This window comes from Drosophila simulans, chromosome 2R, assembly GCF_016746395.2.
Source record: "Drosophila simulans strain w501 chromosome 2R, Prin_Dsim_3.1, whole genome shotgun sequence".
Classification (NCBI taxonomy): Eukaryota; Metazoa; Arthropoda; class Insecta; order Diptera; family Drosophilidae; genus Drosophila; species Drosophila simulans.
Genome location: NC_052521.2, coordinates 9,662,577 through 9,678,181, shown reverse-complemented (window position 1 = coordinate 9,678,181; position 15,605 = coordinate 9,662,577). Strand labels below are relative to the sequence as shown.

The 15,605-nt window shown below is 44.6% G+C and overlaps 4 protein-coding genes across 4 annotated transcripts; all 4 read right to left on the bottom strand.

Annotated features, from left to right (window-relative positions):
- Positions 1–14: 14 nt before the first annotated feature.
- LOC6734134 (endoplasmic reticulum metallopeptidase 1) lies at positions 15–3,936 on the bottom strand. The gene is made up of 12 exons (XM_016167890.3): positions 3,626–3,936; positions 3,095–3,575; positions 2,862–3,036; positions 2,721–2,805; positions 2,529–2,649; positions 2,319–2,473; positions 1,871–2,257; positions 1,632–1,812; positions 1,387–1,571; positions 1,189–1,332; positions 650–1,132; positions 15–598 (listed from the first exon to the last, which is right to left on the bottom strand). The coding sequence occupies exons 1-12, from the start codon at positions 3,644–3,646 to the stop codon at positions 431–433; spliced, it is 2,586 nt and encodes an 861-aa protein (XP_016027146.1). The 5' UTR covers positions 3,647–3,936; the 3' UTR covers positions 15–430.
- Positions 3,937–4,028: 92 nt separating this feature from the next.
- Positions 4,029–7,597, bottom strand: LOC6734133 (endoplasmic reticulum metallopeptidase 1). The gene is made up of 11 exons (XM_002081126.4): positions 7,493–7,597; positions 6,913–7,429; positions 6,684–6,858; positions 6,542–6,626; positions 6,298–6,418; positions 6,083–6,237; positions 5,643–6,026; positions 5,400–5,580; positions 5,157–5,341; positions 4,955–5,098; positions 4,029–4,900 (listed from the first exon to the last, which is right to left on the bottom strand). The coding sequence occupies exons 1-11, from the start codon at positions 7,595–7,597 to the stop codon at positions 4,232–4,234; spliced, it is 2,721 nt and encodes a 906-aa protein (XP_002081162.3). The 3' UTR covers positions 4,029–4,231.
- Positions 7,598–7,884: 287 nt separating this feature from the next.
- Positions 7,885–11,323, bottom strand: LOC6734132 (endoplasmic reticulum metallopeptidase 1). Its single transcript, XM_016167889.3, has 12 exons — positions 11,226–11,323; positions 10,656–11,166; positions 10,423–10,597; positions 10,289–10,373; positions 10,116–10,236; positions 9,906–10,060; positions 9,467–9,850; positions 9,235–9,415; positions 8,983–9,167; positions 8,787–8,930; positions 8,231–8,731; positions 7,885–8,175 (listed from the first exon to the last, which is right to left on the bottom strand). Exons 1-12 carry the CDS (start codon positions 11,250–11,252, stop codon positions 8,008–8,010), a joined length of 2,637 nt encoding a protein of 878 aa, XP_016027145.1. The 5' UTR covers positions 11,253–11,323; the 3' UTR covers positions 7,885–8,007.
- A 214-nt stretch (positions 11,324–11,537) lies between these two features.
- Positions 11,538–15,197, bottom strand: LOC6734131 (endoplasmic reticulum metallopeptidase 1). Its single transcript, XM_002081124.4, has 12 exons — positions 15,091–15,197; positions 14,513–15,032; positions 14,281–14,455; positions 14,141–14,225; positions 13,808–13,928; positions 13,595–13,749; positions 13,149–13,532; positions 12,909–13,089; positions 12,667–12,851; positions 12,470–12,613; positions 11,910–12,410; positions 11,538–11,851 (listed from the first exon to the last, which is right to left on the bottom strand). The coding sequence occupies exons 1-12, from the start codon at positions 15,109–15,111 to the stop codon at positions 11,684–11,686; spliced, it is 2,640 nt and encodes an 879-aa protein (XP_002081160.1). The 5' UTR covers positions 15,112–15,197; the 3' UTR covers positions 11,538–11,683.
- Positions 15,198–15,605: the final 408 nt, after the last annotated feature.

The window sequence follows — 15,605 nt, the reverse complement described above, 5'->3', positions numbered from 1 at the left end:
TTTTATGGTTTAATTGTTGAATCTGAACATATTTTTACAAGCTACTAAATGCGCTATTATGTATGCCCTTCAAGCATTTTCCAATGATACCGAAAATATATCACACAAGGGCCAATGAATTGAAATGTTATTGCTATATAAAGATAGTAAAATGAGACCATAAATTTTGCATCAATTTTATAAACCCTAAATCAAAAACGATAAAAAGCGAATATCAAGATTAGATATACAATCATTATGAGTTTTGGGAATCCTACAACGCAAAGCACAAACTTTTTGGAAAGGTTATGGACAAAGGTTTTCACTTTATTCGTAAAAAGCTCCAAAAATGTCTAGACAAAAAACAGTATTTACTAGGAGAACTTTAAATAAATATCTTATCAGTAAAATGCTGACAAGTTAAATTTCATTAAAAATGTATTCAAACTTTCTAAAATATATATCCTTTAAATATTGCGGGCCATTCCATTGCATGAACATAGTTGGGTAGATCGGACAAAAATTCCTTAGCATGTGCATCCCTTTCAAATTCGTAGCTGATAAAATGTCCAACGACTCCGAGTTCCATGAGAGGACCACTAAGATCACCATCGGACTTCTGAAAAAGTATAGATTTTAAAACTGCTCATTATGGAAATGGAAAACGTACCGCCAATTCAACAAAGAACTTCAGGGGACTGTCGTCTATGCCATATGAAATGTATGCAACGTAGGGTGGTTCGTATGTATCCTCCAATAGTTTTCGATCGAAGGACCAATCCCTGACCTTGGCAACACCCACTGGCTGGATGAACACGTTCATTTGGGGCGGTCCAGTCAGCTTAAACTCAAATCGAGTGGTCTTGCCATCCGGGAGTACCGACTTCTCCAATAGCTCCAAGGTTATATCACCGGGTATGCTAACCTCACGTGGCAGCCAACCAGCTCTTCTTCGTCCACCACAAAAGTTAAAGCACGGAGCCCCACACATCACGTACTTATCGCAATCAGGCTCCATTGAGGTTAGACCAGTCAGGTTGACATTGAAGTCCTTTAGCGGACTGAGACTGCGCCTATCCTGGTATATGAAGTAGTATCCAGAATCACTGTGAGTCACCGCGCCATCGTAGTCGTAGAATATGCGTTTAGTTTGCTTGAAAAGGATAGGTTATCTTAAAAAACTCATAATACTTATAGAAAATATATTACCATGAAATTAACTCGCATCACGTTGGTCTTGGGGCGATAGGGGAATCCCACTTCCGAAACAGCAATCATGCAAAAGATGAAGGTTACCACTCCCAAACCAAGGAGAATGAGCTTTGGCCAGCGAAATACATTGATGAATTGAGCCTGGAGTTCCATTGTTAAAAGTAAACCTTTTCATCACCTAGCACAACCACTTACAACAAATCCCAGTGCAAAGTACGTGCAAATGCCACACAAGAGTGCTATAATCAGATCCGGATTCGAGCTAATTCCGTTTCTTCCAGTTATCGGAAAGAATACGACCAGCAACATGTAGAACAGATAGGAAAAGTAACAAAATGGAATCACCTGAAAAGATACCACACTGATGGACCAATAGTAGCCTAAAATGTATTTAACAAGTTAAGACCAGTTTTTGGATAAATGATTACCATATCACTTACCGCGGTCATGCAATGTACTTATCAGATTTATCAACACAGCACCTCCATAAAAGATCAATGATATGAGGCACAAGTATTGGGAACGCGTACCAATAGCCGTTAAAATAAGAATCAACAAGGCCAAAACCACGAACTCTGCGTGCAAACTCATTTGGATGAGATATGGGTGGCTCAGTTTATCCTGAAATCGTTTGAATGAGCTATGGCAAGGATATCAGATGCTTTATCAATTGTCTTACATTGGGCAGCAGGGTGAAGTACAGGGTCAATGGGAGTACTAGCCCGATGATGGCGGGACACACGTAGAGGCCAAAAACCAACCAGTTGCTGGTGAAGTAGGTCAGAGATCGATCTCCAGCATCGAATAGAACCGCCATCAGAAGAGGCAGGCAAATGCTTAGCAGTAAGCCCACCACGTGCAGTCCCAAGATAATAAGGAACTGGATCAAAATCTGGCCAATCGATACTTTCTCCGACTGGCGGGACATTCGCCAGAGGGAGCAGCCAACCAAAACCAAACTTAGCACTCCAATCACGGAGTTCAGGATAATACCAGTAGACTCCGTGTAGTAAACAAAGAACAGTCCGAGAAAATCAAAGAAGACTGCATGGCTATCATCAGTTTTCTGAAAATTAATTTAATAATTTTTATGATCGATTGTTACCTTGATATTAATCGATTGTTACCTCTGTTTCACTTAATTCACTGGCATTTACGTAAGCCCTTGCAAGTGCAAGAATGTTGTTCCCCGTGTTCTGTATAGATCCTCCAGGAATTACTTTAAAGGTGTCGAAGGCTGTATGGTAGACATAGCCATTATTGGCCTGTGCGATGTCCAGACCTGTTAATTTTAATATATATAATTATATTTTAGTTCATGGCCAATAAAAGCTTACCAGGCACGTTTCCGAAGTCCCGAAAAATGCGGAAATCCGTGTCGGATGGTATAATTCCAGCCTGCCACGTTTCCTCGGCTAGTGTAGTTGCAAAAGGATGTTTCGCATGCTGCCTGTAGTACTAAACATGAGTACAGTTCAATAGAAACATACTATTAGATACTATAATTATAAAAAAATATTCTTTGCTACCTTCATCAGCCAAGGAGTATTGGGTCCACTCTGGAATAATAGATCCCGCCCACCGCTGCCGCCCGACTCGAGGTTTATAAGGGCTCTATAAGAAATGTTTATAACCAAATTGTTTGAAATACTAGGCCACTTTTGAATCACCTGCAATTCGGAGCCCATTTGTGTTGCGTGATAAAGCCGTGGGCTCCCTGAAGGGCGTTTTCTTCGGCGCCGTTGAACAGAAAGATAATTCCGTGTTGAAATGGTGTCTCGGATGTCGCCATTTGTCGTAGGACCTCCAACATCACCACAACCATGACGCCATCATCTCCGGACCCTAGTTATTCTACACTTTAAGTATATCTCCCTATTGAACTTGGATTGCTCATACCCACCTGGACTTCCTGGCTTTGAGTCGAAATGACTGTTGATCAGCAAGTAAGACTCACTCTGCGACTCCTTCGTACTTAACTTAACGATGACATTCTGGATGCCTTGGTACATGTTCCACATACCCGCAATCAAAAATCCACCAGAAGGCGACTGAACCTCAACCTCCAGCTCGTAAAGATCGCTGCGCAACTCCATTTTAATCTTTTCCACTTCGGCCAAGAGAAACTCAACCGTTTCCACCTCATTTGCTCGACTGCCCACAACTTTGGGTCCAATTCGCTCAAAGTCATGGAGCTGTTTCTCCGCCCTTCCCGCCACGAACTCTCCCCGCTTTGAAGGTTCCTCGGCGATGGTTACCCTTTCCGGAAGTCTGTTGTACAGTGGGATCACGATGGCAAAGAAGAGCGCCAGCCAGAGAAGTAGAAAGGAAGGAGCATAGTACCAAGGCAATCTTCGCCTGCCATCGGAATCTTCCTTAAGCTCCTAGGAAACGGCACTTAGCATCGAAGTATCCTGTTTTCAAGAATACTCACTCCATTAATCTTCTCTCTCATGATAATATCTTCGGAAAGTCGAACTGCTCTGATTGCAATATCAGGAGAAACTAAACGTTTGGTCCGCAAAGGCAATGCATTAAAGCCTCCCAAGATATATGGGCTATAAAGATAAAATTGTGCAAAGGCGAAACATATTACCTTATCACCCAATATATTACCAACTTTACGTTTCTATGTATTTTTATCAGCACATGCGGAGAGTAATGGATAAGGGTTTATTATCATATGGTCAATGGCATTTTAATACATGTGGTCTACAAAATTTAAAGCTTACTATTTTTCCGCAATATAATAGGGTCAGGAATGTTTTAAGACTTCAGTAAGAAAAACTTATAACCGCTTAAAGTTAAATACATTTTTTTACATTTATGGGATTCTCTGCGTTTTTGGGATTCTCTGGGTTTATGGGATTCTTTGCGTTTATGGGATTCTCTGCGATTATGGGATTCTCAAACTCATTAATAGAACATAACATTCTCATATCCGAAATATTTAACAATTTTCACCTAATGGTTCCGTTTGGGAGGTGATGGATGGAGTATGTTGTACAATTGTAAATGGAATCCTACTGCTATATAATGCCTAAAAAATATATCGCTTAAATATAGATGGCCATTCCATGACGTGGACAAAGTCCGGAAAGGCAGCCACAAAATCTTTAGCCTCTGCATCCCTTTCGTACTCGAAGCTGACCCAGTGTCCCACAGCTGCGAGTTCCAATGTGGGAGTCTCGAATATACCATCAGGTTTCTCCATATCAATGAAGAACTTCAAAGAGGTATTATCGGTTCCATACGAGTGGAAGATCTGGTACGGCGGCTGGAACTCCTCGGGTTCGTCCAGCATTTTCCTGACAAATGACCAGTTGTCGACCTTGGCGGATCCCACCGGCTGGATAAACAAATTCATGTGGGGCGGACCGGCCAAGTCGAATTCGTAACGAGCGACTGTTCCGGACTCCAGCACCGTATATCCCAGGAAGTCCAGTGTAAGTTCACCGGGTAAAACCACCTCCGATTCGCGGGGCAGCCATCCATCCCACTGGCGCCACTTGCACCAGCTGTAGTAGAAGCACGGAATGCCGCACATCACGTAATCATCACAGTGATTGGCCACCGGCTCCAATCCGGTCAGGTCAAGTGCAGAGTCCTCGAGGGGGGCGAATGCCCGCCTATCCTGGTAGTTGAAGTAGTAACCGGAATCACTGCGACTCACAGAACCATCGTGCTCGTAGAAAATGCGACGAGTGTGCTGTAAATGATAATCCATAAGATATGGACCAATCGTTATGGAATGACAACTTACCAAGCAGTTGGCTCGCATCACATTCGTCTTGGCTCGGTAGGGGAATCCCACTTCTGAGACAGCTATCATGCAAAAGATAAAGGTCATTACTCCCAATCCGAGAAGTATGAGCTTTGGCCACCGGAACATATTAATAAGTTGAGCCTGTGAGATTAAAGTTATAAGTTCTGATAAAAAACTAAATATCTTAGCCGAAACTAACCGCAAATCCCAGAGCAAAGAAGACGCAAACGCCGCACAGTAGACCAACGATAAGGTCTGGATTTGTACTATAGCCATTCCTGCCTAGCACCGGAATGAAGATCACGAGGAACATGTAGAACAAGTAGCAGAAGTAGGAGAACGGTAGCACTTGCAGAAACATCACAATCGGCACCCAATAGTAGCCTGGATTATAAATCAAAGTCACAAAATCACTTAGATTAATCGCTATACTATAACTTACCACGATCGTGCAGCGTGCTTAATAGGTTAATCAGGAGAGCCCCTCCATAGAAGATCATGGAAATGAGGCACAGGTACTGGGAACGCAGACCCATGGCGGTCAGGATGAGGGCCAGCAGGGCCTGGACAACCAGGTGAGCGTGCAAACTGAGCTGCAGCTGGTAAGCGTGGCTAAGTTTTTCCTGCAAATTAATTAAAGGATAAATCAAGTACTTCGGATGGTTTTAAAAAGGAAAAGGCTTACATTGGGCAGCAGGGTATAGTAGAGGGTCAATGGGAGTACTAGCCCGATGATAGCAGGGCACACGTAGAGGCCAAACACCAACCAATTGCTGGTGAAGTAGGTCAGAGATCGATCTCCAGCATCGAATAGAACTGCCATCAGAAGAGGCAGGCAAATGCACAGAAGAAAGCCCACCACGTGCAGTCCCAGTATGCTGAGAAACCAAATCGAAATCTGAGGAAGAGAAGCCTCCTCCGACTGACGGGACATTCTCCAGAGAGAGCAGCCAACCAAAACCAGACTTAGCACTCCAATCACACAGTTTACAACAATGCCCGTGGTCTCCGTGTAGTAAACGAAGAAGAGTCCGAGGAAGTCAAAGAAGACGGCATGGCTATCATCACTCTACAAAATCCTTACATAAGACTACCATTCGCGTATTATTAAATGTATGGACTCACCTCTGTGTTATACAACTCACTGGCATTGCTGTAGGCACGCACCAGAGCAAGGACATTGTTTCCGGAGTTCTGAATGGATCGACCAGGAACATTCTCATAGGTATCAAAGGCTGTGTGGTAAACGTACCCGTTCTCGATTTGGGCAATGTCCAGACCTTCGAAATGCCACATGGTTATCAATGCCCCCATACGGAATGTGTGACTCATCTACTCACCAGCTATGTTACCATAATCTCGGAAAATTCGAAAGTCTGAATCAGAGGGCAAAACCCCACTCTGAAAGATCTCCTCCGCCATTGTGGTTGCGAACGGGTGCTTCGCGTGTTGCCTGTAGTACTATAAAATGTCGGTTTAGTATATATCGGCCGTAAAATAAATGACCATAAATTCGACCATAAAGTATACAGGGTATATGGGGTAGCCATAAGCTACTTTTTCCTAAGAAATTATAGCACTCACCTTCATTAGCCAAGGATTATTCGGACCGCTTTGGAATAACAAGTCACGTCCTCCGCTTCCGCCCACTTCGAGGTTGATAAAGGCCCTAAATTAAGTTATGGTTGAAAACAAAAAGATCAAAAACTCCGCTTTTTCGACTTACTTGCACTTTTCCGCCCACTTGTGTTGCGTAATAAAGCCATGGGAAGCCTGGAGAGGATTCTCCTCAGCTCCGTTGAACAGGAAGACAATTGGATGCTCGAAGGGGATCGGCGATATCGACATTTGGCGAAGGACCTCCATCATGACCACAACCATTGTGCCATCATCACCGGAGCCTAAGGACCTCGATCAGAACCTGGTCTTCAAATTGGCAAGATGGTATAACTTACCTGGGCTTCCTGGCTTTGAGTCGAAATGGCTGTTGAGCAACAGGTATGATTCACTCTGGGAGCTCTTGGAACTCAGCTTGACGATCACATTGTGAATACCCTGGTACATGTTAACCATGTCGTTGAAAACGTATCCACCCGTTGGTGACTGAACGTCCAATTCGAGGTCGTAGAGGTCACTACGCATCTCTGCACGAATCTTTTCCGTTTCGTTTACCAGGAACTCAACCGTGGTCACCTCGTTTGCATAGCTGCCAGTTACTTTGGGTCCAATGCGGTCGTATGTGTACAGATATTGCTGTGCCCGCTCTGCCACAAATTCTCCTGGCCTGTGTGCCTCCTCGGATATGGTCACCCTGTCCGGAAGTCTGTAGTAGAGCGGGATCACGATGGCGTAAAAGAGCGCCAGCCAGAGGAGCAGGAAGGAGGGTGCATAGTACCAGGACAATCGCGGCCGGCGAGCGTATCCTTTTCGCAGCGAAAGGGATTCGACTAGTTCGGTGTCGATGGGATTCTCCTGATAAGTACGCAAGCACTGTTAATCCCTTCCCCCACATTATTCGACTAAATCAAAACTCACTTTATCAGTCTTTTCCTCCATGGTAAGATTGTGGGATAGCGGGAGCCAAGTCAAACCCTTCCGATGCCCGATCAACGCATAACTGAACGTCTGCACCCCGAGCATATCGACTCGAAGCCTTCCGCCGTACTAGAGACCATAAAGATAAAGCCGTGTGCCGCTTGATACCCCGGTACCCTGATACCCGGGGGGAAACTGTTTTGTCTTAAGGCGCACCAGGGCGGATGGGACAGAACCGAACTGAACCATGGCCATGGCCATGGTATCTAAATTGGACGGGTTTATGACTTAATATAAATATACATAAGTGGCGATTCCGACGCACGCGAGGGGCAGCTGCAAATTAAAGCTTATTCATTCACCGATGTCTGGCAGATTAAGGTGACGCTTGATGGGGTTTCAGAGATTAATATTTATTTTTCTATCAGCCGCTGGCTTATCGAGTGCACTATCAAAGCACTTGGAATTCCCGCGAATATAATGGATGCAAACTGAATGATCCACAGGAAGTGGTCCTAGAAGATGTATCGCATAAACAGAGATGGCCATTCCATGGTGTAAACAAAGTCCGGCAAATCAGCTATGAATCGAAGAGTAGTCTCATCCCTCTCGAAATCCTGGCTTACGTAATGGCCAACAACGCCCAGCTCGAAAATCGGTCCATTCAATTGTCCATCGGATTTCTGAAAGTTAGATAATCGGTATATACTTTTCATAATCTTCTTAACTGCAACTCACCACGAAGTCGATGTGGAATTTGAATGGGGAGCTATCCACGCCGTAAGAGAAGTATATTTGATAGGGCGGTGAGTATTTATCCGGCTTGTCCAGCATTGTCCGTATAAAGGACCAATCCTCCACAGCTACTCCATCCAGCGGTCGTATATACAGGCCCATGTGCGGTGGACCAGCCAGTTCAAACTCGAATCTCGCAGAATTTCCCGATTTCGAGAGTGTTTTATTGAGAAGGTTCAGTTCCAGGTTTCCGGGCACAGCCACCTCCTCTTCGCGAGGTAGCCAAGCAGCACTGGAGATCCCCCTACACCAGCTGCTCCAAAAGCAAGGTATTCCACACATAACGTACTTATCGCAGTATCCATCCACTGATGTTAGTCCGGTCAGGTTTACGGCGTAATCCTTGAGCGGGCGGAGAGCTCGTCTGTCCTGGTAGTCAAAGTAGTAGCCCGAATCGTTGACGCTAAGGCTACCATCGTATTCGTAGAACATTCGACGTGTTTGCTTTGAGTTTAAGTTAAGTAAAATAATGTTTTTAAAATGATCTAAAAATACTTACCAGAAAATTTACACGCATCACACTGGTTTTGGGTCGATAGGGGAAGCCCACCTCCGTAATCGAGATCATGCTGAATATAAAGGTTACCACACCAAGGCCAATCAATAAATAGGGTGACCACCGGAACATGTTTATCAGGGGCACCTACTAAGTATGATTAATCAACTGATATATGTAAGATCCAGCTTAATATTACCACAAAGCCCAGGGCGAAGAAAGTGCCCACAGCACAGATCAGTGCAATCAGCATGTCGGGATTAGCAGAGTCTCGATTTCGTCCCATCGCCGGAAAGAATATCACCAGGAATATGTAGAAAAGGTAGCAAAAGTACACGTATTGAAACAGCTGACTGATCTGCACGGTTAATACCCAGTAGTATCCTATATGAATTATGAAAACATTAGGTACATCTTAGTTAGCTACATCTAAACAACATATTCTACTTACCGCGATCATGCAGGGTTGTTAATAAATTAATTAATAGAGAGACGATGTAAAAAAACAAAGAAATCATACACATATAAGGAATCCGCAGACCAATGGCAGTCAGAGCAATGGTCAGTAGAGACAGGACAACGCAATGGGCATGTAAACCCACGTACATCTGGTACGGATGGCTTATTTTGTCCTGAAATAAATGTAAAGTAGAGTACTATATGTTCCTATATATTCCACTTACATCTGACTTGAATGAGTGGTAAAGTGAGGAGGGCAGCACCAATCCAATGATCGCAGGACATATGTAAAGACCAATCACCAACCAGTTGTTACTATAATAAGTCATTGTTCGATCGCTGACATCGTATAAAACCGACATTAATAAGGGTAAACCAATGCACAGAAGACAGCCCGCCAGATGCAATCCCAAATGACTGGCAAAGAGAATTGAAATCCTTCCTGCTGAAACCTCCGACACACAGGACATCTTCCACAGGGAACAGCCAACGAGAAGAACACTTGCCACAGCAAAGCAATAGTTTAGGATTATGCCAGTCTTTTCCGTATAGGTCACAAAGAAGAGTCCCAGAAAATCAAAGAAGACAGCATGTCCTGTACTGTGCTCCTGTAATGTTTATAGATTAAACAGTAGTTTCAAAATATTTTTTAAATATACGCACCTTCGTGTTATATAATTCACTGGCATTGGATAAAGCTCGAACGAGAGATAGAATGTTTTCTCCGGTATTCTGAACAGCACGTCCTGGAACAACGTCGAAGCTATCGAAAGCCGTATGATAAACGTATCCGTTGCTAAACTGCGCTATATCAAGTCCTTTAAAAGTAGTTAATTAGTACATGAATTTTTTAGTAGATGCCAAATGGATTACCGGGAATGTTTCCGTAATCTCGAAATATTCGGAAATCTGTATCAGAGGGCAGTATTCCAAACTGAAAGATCTCTTCAGCCAATGTAGAGGCAAACGGATGTTTCGAGTGCTGTTTATAATACTAAAATAAACCACATATTAGTGCAAATTATATGTTTATATCTATTAAGTACCTTTACTAGCCAGGGATTATTTGGACCACTCTGGAATAGAATATCTCGACCGCCGTTGCCACCAACTTCCAAATTGATAACTGCCCTTTGGGTAATAGTTTAGAAAGTTCTTTGATCTCTGATCTTAAACTTACTTGCAATTAGGTGCCCACTTATGCTGGGTGATGAAGCCATGGGACGCCTGTAGAGGATTCTCCTCCGCGCCATTGAACAAAAATACTATTGGATGCATAAACCCGCTCTCGGAAATGGACATTTGACGCAGAACCTCCAACATAACTACAACCATTGTGCCATCATCTCCAGCACCTGCAAATAGCTACTAATTAGAAGATCATATATTCGAAGATTAGTTGAGTTAACCCACCTGGACTTCCTGGCTTCGTGTCGAAGTGACTGTTGATTAGCAGAAAGGATGAGCTATTCGAATTCGCATTGCTCAACTTGACGACCACATTCTGAATGCCCTGATAAATGCTGGTCATAGTTCCCACAACATAGGAACCCGTCGGCTGCTGGACGTCCACCTCCAAGTGAAAGAGGTCTCCGCGCATTTCGCTCCTAATCTTTTCCACCTCGTTTAAGAGAAATGCAACCGTCGTCACCTCATTCGCTGTGCTCCCAACCACTTTGGGTCCGATACGATCCAGTTCGTAGAGTATCTTCTGCGCTCTCTCGGCCACAAATTGGCCGGGCTTAAGTGGCTCGTCGGCCATGGTTACTCGATCTGGCAGCCGGTAGAAGAGCGGAAGTACGATGGCATAGAATAGCGCCACCCACAGGAGCAGAAAGGAGGGTGCATAGTACCAGGGAAGCCTTCGCTTCAACTGCCTTTCCTTCGACAAGACATGGTACAGAACGGTGTCCGAAAAGCCTTCCTGGTTGAGTAAATGTGTGATAAAATTACATTGGAAAATGTTTACTTATATGTACTCGCTTTATCGCCGTCAGCCAGCACTTCCATATTTCCAGCTCGATTCCGCGGGAAAAGAGAACTGTGTCGATGCCCAGCAGACTAGCTACTGAATGCTTCTAGTCCACTCGATTGTTATGCTCTTCAGTTCTTTAAGATAGCCCACAGAGCGGCGTGATAGGAAGCCAACAACAAAATGCATGGAAAACCAATCATTCTATGATTTAGATGTTTAGATTACCCATAGTTGAAAGTTTGCTTGTTGATTTGGATCAACGCCACCAGAAATAATCGCACAATCTACACACGCGACTAAACGTTAGCGTTTGATTACTAAGTTTGTATGGTAACAGGGGAAGTTCCATTTCCCAAATCATTCCGTTTAATTATAATACTTAAATGTACGTTCTTAAGCTAACAGAGGCTCTTAACAGAGGTTCTTAATAACAAAAGGTAGCGAGATGTGCCATAATTCCAGCAACTTAGAATATATAACTTTCATACAGCGTCGGCCATTCCATAACGTGAGCAAAGTCGGGAAAATCGGATATGAACTTCAATCCGGCAGCATCTCGATCATAATCGTAGCTTACAAAACTGGCAGCAAATCCTAGCTGGAAAGTTGGAGTACTGAAGTCACCTGAAGATTTCTATGAAGAAGAGCGTCATTGTAGCAATTTAAGGTTTATAGAAAGTTCTTAAACTTACTGCAAAGTCAATATGAAACTTTAAGGGGGAATTATCCGAGCCGTAGGCAAAGAATATTTGATATGGCGGTGAGTAGGTGTCGGGTTCATCCAGCATGTTCCGAATGAACGACCAATCCTCCACTTCAACCCCATCCAGAGGTTGAATATACAGACTCATGTGCGGTGGCCCCGAGATCTCGAACTCAAACCTGGCGACCTTTCCGGTGTCCAAGACTGCTTTGCTGAGAAGCTTTAGGGAAGTCGCACCTGGAATGGCCACCTCCTGCTCCCGAGGCAACCAATGGCTCTTGGTGCGGGTCTTACACCAACGGTGATTGAAGCAGGGAACTCCGCACATCAGGTACTCATCGCACCCGGAGGAGGTGCTAGCCAAGCCAGTTAGATTTACAGAGGTGTTCTCCAGTGGGTAATAGAGACGACGATCCTGGAAGTCGAAGTAGTAGCCGGAATCACTGAGACTCACGGAGCCATCGTACTCATAGAAAATGCGCCGAACGTGCTGAAGGATTACAAGTGTTTTATGGGGAATGCACCTAGTTTGCAATGAAGTATACGTACCAGGAAGTGAATTCTCATCACGCTGGTCTTGGCCCGATATGGAAAGCCCACCTCGGAAACCGCTATCATGCTGAATATAAACGTGACCACTCCCAATCCGAGCAGTGCCAATTTGGGCCAGCGGAATATGTTTATCAGAGGAGCCTGGGTAACCACCGTGAATTAGATGTATTTTCATCTTAAGTCTCATTCCTTACCACAAATCCCAGTGCAAAGAAAGTTCCAACCGCGCAGATCAGGGCGATCAGTAGATCAGGATTGGTGCCGTGTCCAAAACGTCCCAGCATGGGAAAGAAGACCAGGAGAAAAGTGTAGAACAGGTAGCAGAAGTACAGGAAGGGCACTAGTTGCAGGACTTGCACCAACAGCACCCAATAGTATCCTGCAAGTATATCCAAGTTACCAATCTAAGTGGTGGATTCGAATTGCCATGAGTTACCTCGATCGTGCAGAGTGCTGAGTAGATTAATCAACAGTGCTCCTCCATAAAACAGCAAGGACATCATGCACAGATACGGAGTCCTTAGACTTATAGCAGTGAGGATAATGGCTATCAAGGACAGCAGCACGCAGTGCGCATGAAGGCTCATGTGTATATGATTGGGATGACTGATTTCGTCCTGCAAAGCAAGTCCTAAAAGTTAACATATATAGAATATTGAAAGTGCAGGCCACTCACATTCGGTTTTAGTGTGTAGTAGAGAGTCAAGGGCAGAATCTGGCCAATAATTGCTGGAACGATGAACAGCCCAATGACCAGCCAATTGTTGCTGAAGTACGTCATGGAACGGTCTCCGGCATCGAACAAAACTGCCATCAACAGCGGCAGCCCGAGACTAAGGATCATTCCCAGCACATGAAGGCCGAGGATTATGGCGAACCATATGGACACTCGGCCCATGGAGACATCCGATTCGCGACCCATCCTCAAAAGGGAGCAGACCACCAGAACCAAACTGGCAACGGCGATGCAGCAGTTAAGGACTATGCCAGTGGTTTCCGTGTAGTACACAAAGAATAGGCCCAGATAGTCAAAGAAAACAGCGTGTCCTTCGCTGTGATCCTGTCAAATAAAAATCACAATGTATAATGAGTTGGGTTTCCCCAAAACCACTAATGACTCACCTCTGGATTCCGCATTTCGGGGGCATCGGCAAAAGCCCGAACCAAAGATAAGGCATTTTCTCCAGAACTTTGTAGGGAATCAATGGGCACCGCCTGAACATTATCAAAAATGGTATGGTATACATAGCCATTGCTGATTTGCGCCATGTCCAGACCTTTGGGAAAAACGTGTTCAGTACACAAGCGAATGAAGCATTCGCGTGACCAACTCACCCGGCAGTTGTCCGTAGTCGCGAAAGATACGGAAATCCGTATCGGATGGCAAAATGCCAGACTGAAATATTTCCTCGGCCATTGTGGTGGCAAATGGATGTTTAGCATTCTGGTAATAGTACTACGGGTAGTAAATGAAATAAATATCCGATTATCAATAAATGCCGCTTTCTTCAAAGGCAATTTCATCCCGCCATCAGCGATTGCCGCTAATAACCACTCGAAATTCGATAAACAAATATGATTTTGAATGTATATGTATAAACGGCTGATAACCGTGAGCATGGCAAAAAGTTTTCCCAGCAATGAGTCATGGTTGCATATGGTAAATACCTTGATCAGCCAGGGATTGTTCGGTCCACTCTGGAACAACAGGTCACGACCTCCGCTGCCTGCCACTTCCAGATTTATTAGAGCCCTGCAGAATTATCCTTCAAGTTGTAACTGCCAAATTCCAAACACAACCCACTCACTTGCAGTTTTCCGCCCATTTATGTTGGGTGATAAAGCCGTGCGATGCCTCCAAAGGATTTTCCTCAGCTCCGTTGAACAGAAACACAATGGGATGCTCGAATGGGGTGTCCGATATGGCCACCTGGCGAAGGACTTCCAGCATGACGACAACCATGGTGCCATCGTCGCCGGAACCTAGAAGCAGGTTCTATTATTTCCCTTATAAAAAGAGCAGGATGTGTTGTAACCCACCAGGGCTGCTGGGCTTGGAATCGAAGTGACTGTTGACCAGCAGGTAGGATGAACTATTGGAGCTCCGGCTACTTATCTTAACAACCACATTCGTGACGCCCTGGTACATGTTCACCATCTGCCAATGCATGTAGGCGCCCGAGGGATGTTGGACATCCAGCTCCAGCTCGTAGAGATCACTGCGCATTGCCGCCCGGATGTTCTCCACCTCCTCCTCGAGAAAGGCCACCGTTGTCACCTCATTCGCCACACTGCCCACCACTTTGGGTCCGATCCTGTCGTATTTGTAGAGCAGCCTCTGCGCTCTCTCCGCCACAAATTGTCCAGGCTTACTCGATTCATGCGATATAAGGACGCTATCCGGCAGGCGATGGTACAAAGGATATACCACTGCGTAGAATAGAGCCACCCATAGGAGGAGAAAGGATGGTGCGTAGTACCAGGGTAATCTGTGCCTCCTCAGCTTTTGCTGCGATAAAACATTGACCAGCGCCACGTCCGAGTTACCAGCCGCAGACCCCTGTAAAGTCGATTAATGGGTTAATTACCACAAATTGATTTCTTAAATCAAAATTCACATTTTTCTCCCTCGACTTCATGTCGACAAATTGTAGTTTCTGATCGGTCGCGGAAGTCGAACAGTTCCTTTGGCCAGTCGGGACTGAACTGAAAGTGCCATTGACTTGGGGCACCGAAAGTTGAAGGTGGACGGATATTATCAGCAGTGATTCGCACTTTGAATCCCATAAAGATAAATTGCTTTATGCACGCCATATAGCGTTCGATGCTAACGAGAATGTGACAAACGCGACGGATACTTTCCAGTTGCTTCCCAGTTGGTTTTGCCGGTTTTGGTATCTAAATGGCAAGATTTATGGACTGCTATCTTTATACTCTATACTCACTTTAAACTAGATTGAAAACATTGTTTTTGGCACGCTTGTTCTGCTCACCCAGTCACTACTACTGCCAATCTCACTCCATCGAAAATCTTATCTTTATGTCCATATGCGGTTGCTGCATACATTGTCGTCTTGGGCTTCTTCAGTGCCACATCTTATTGAGACCACAAAATGCCCAATAAGCTCCATAT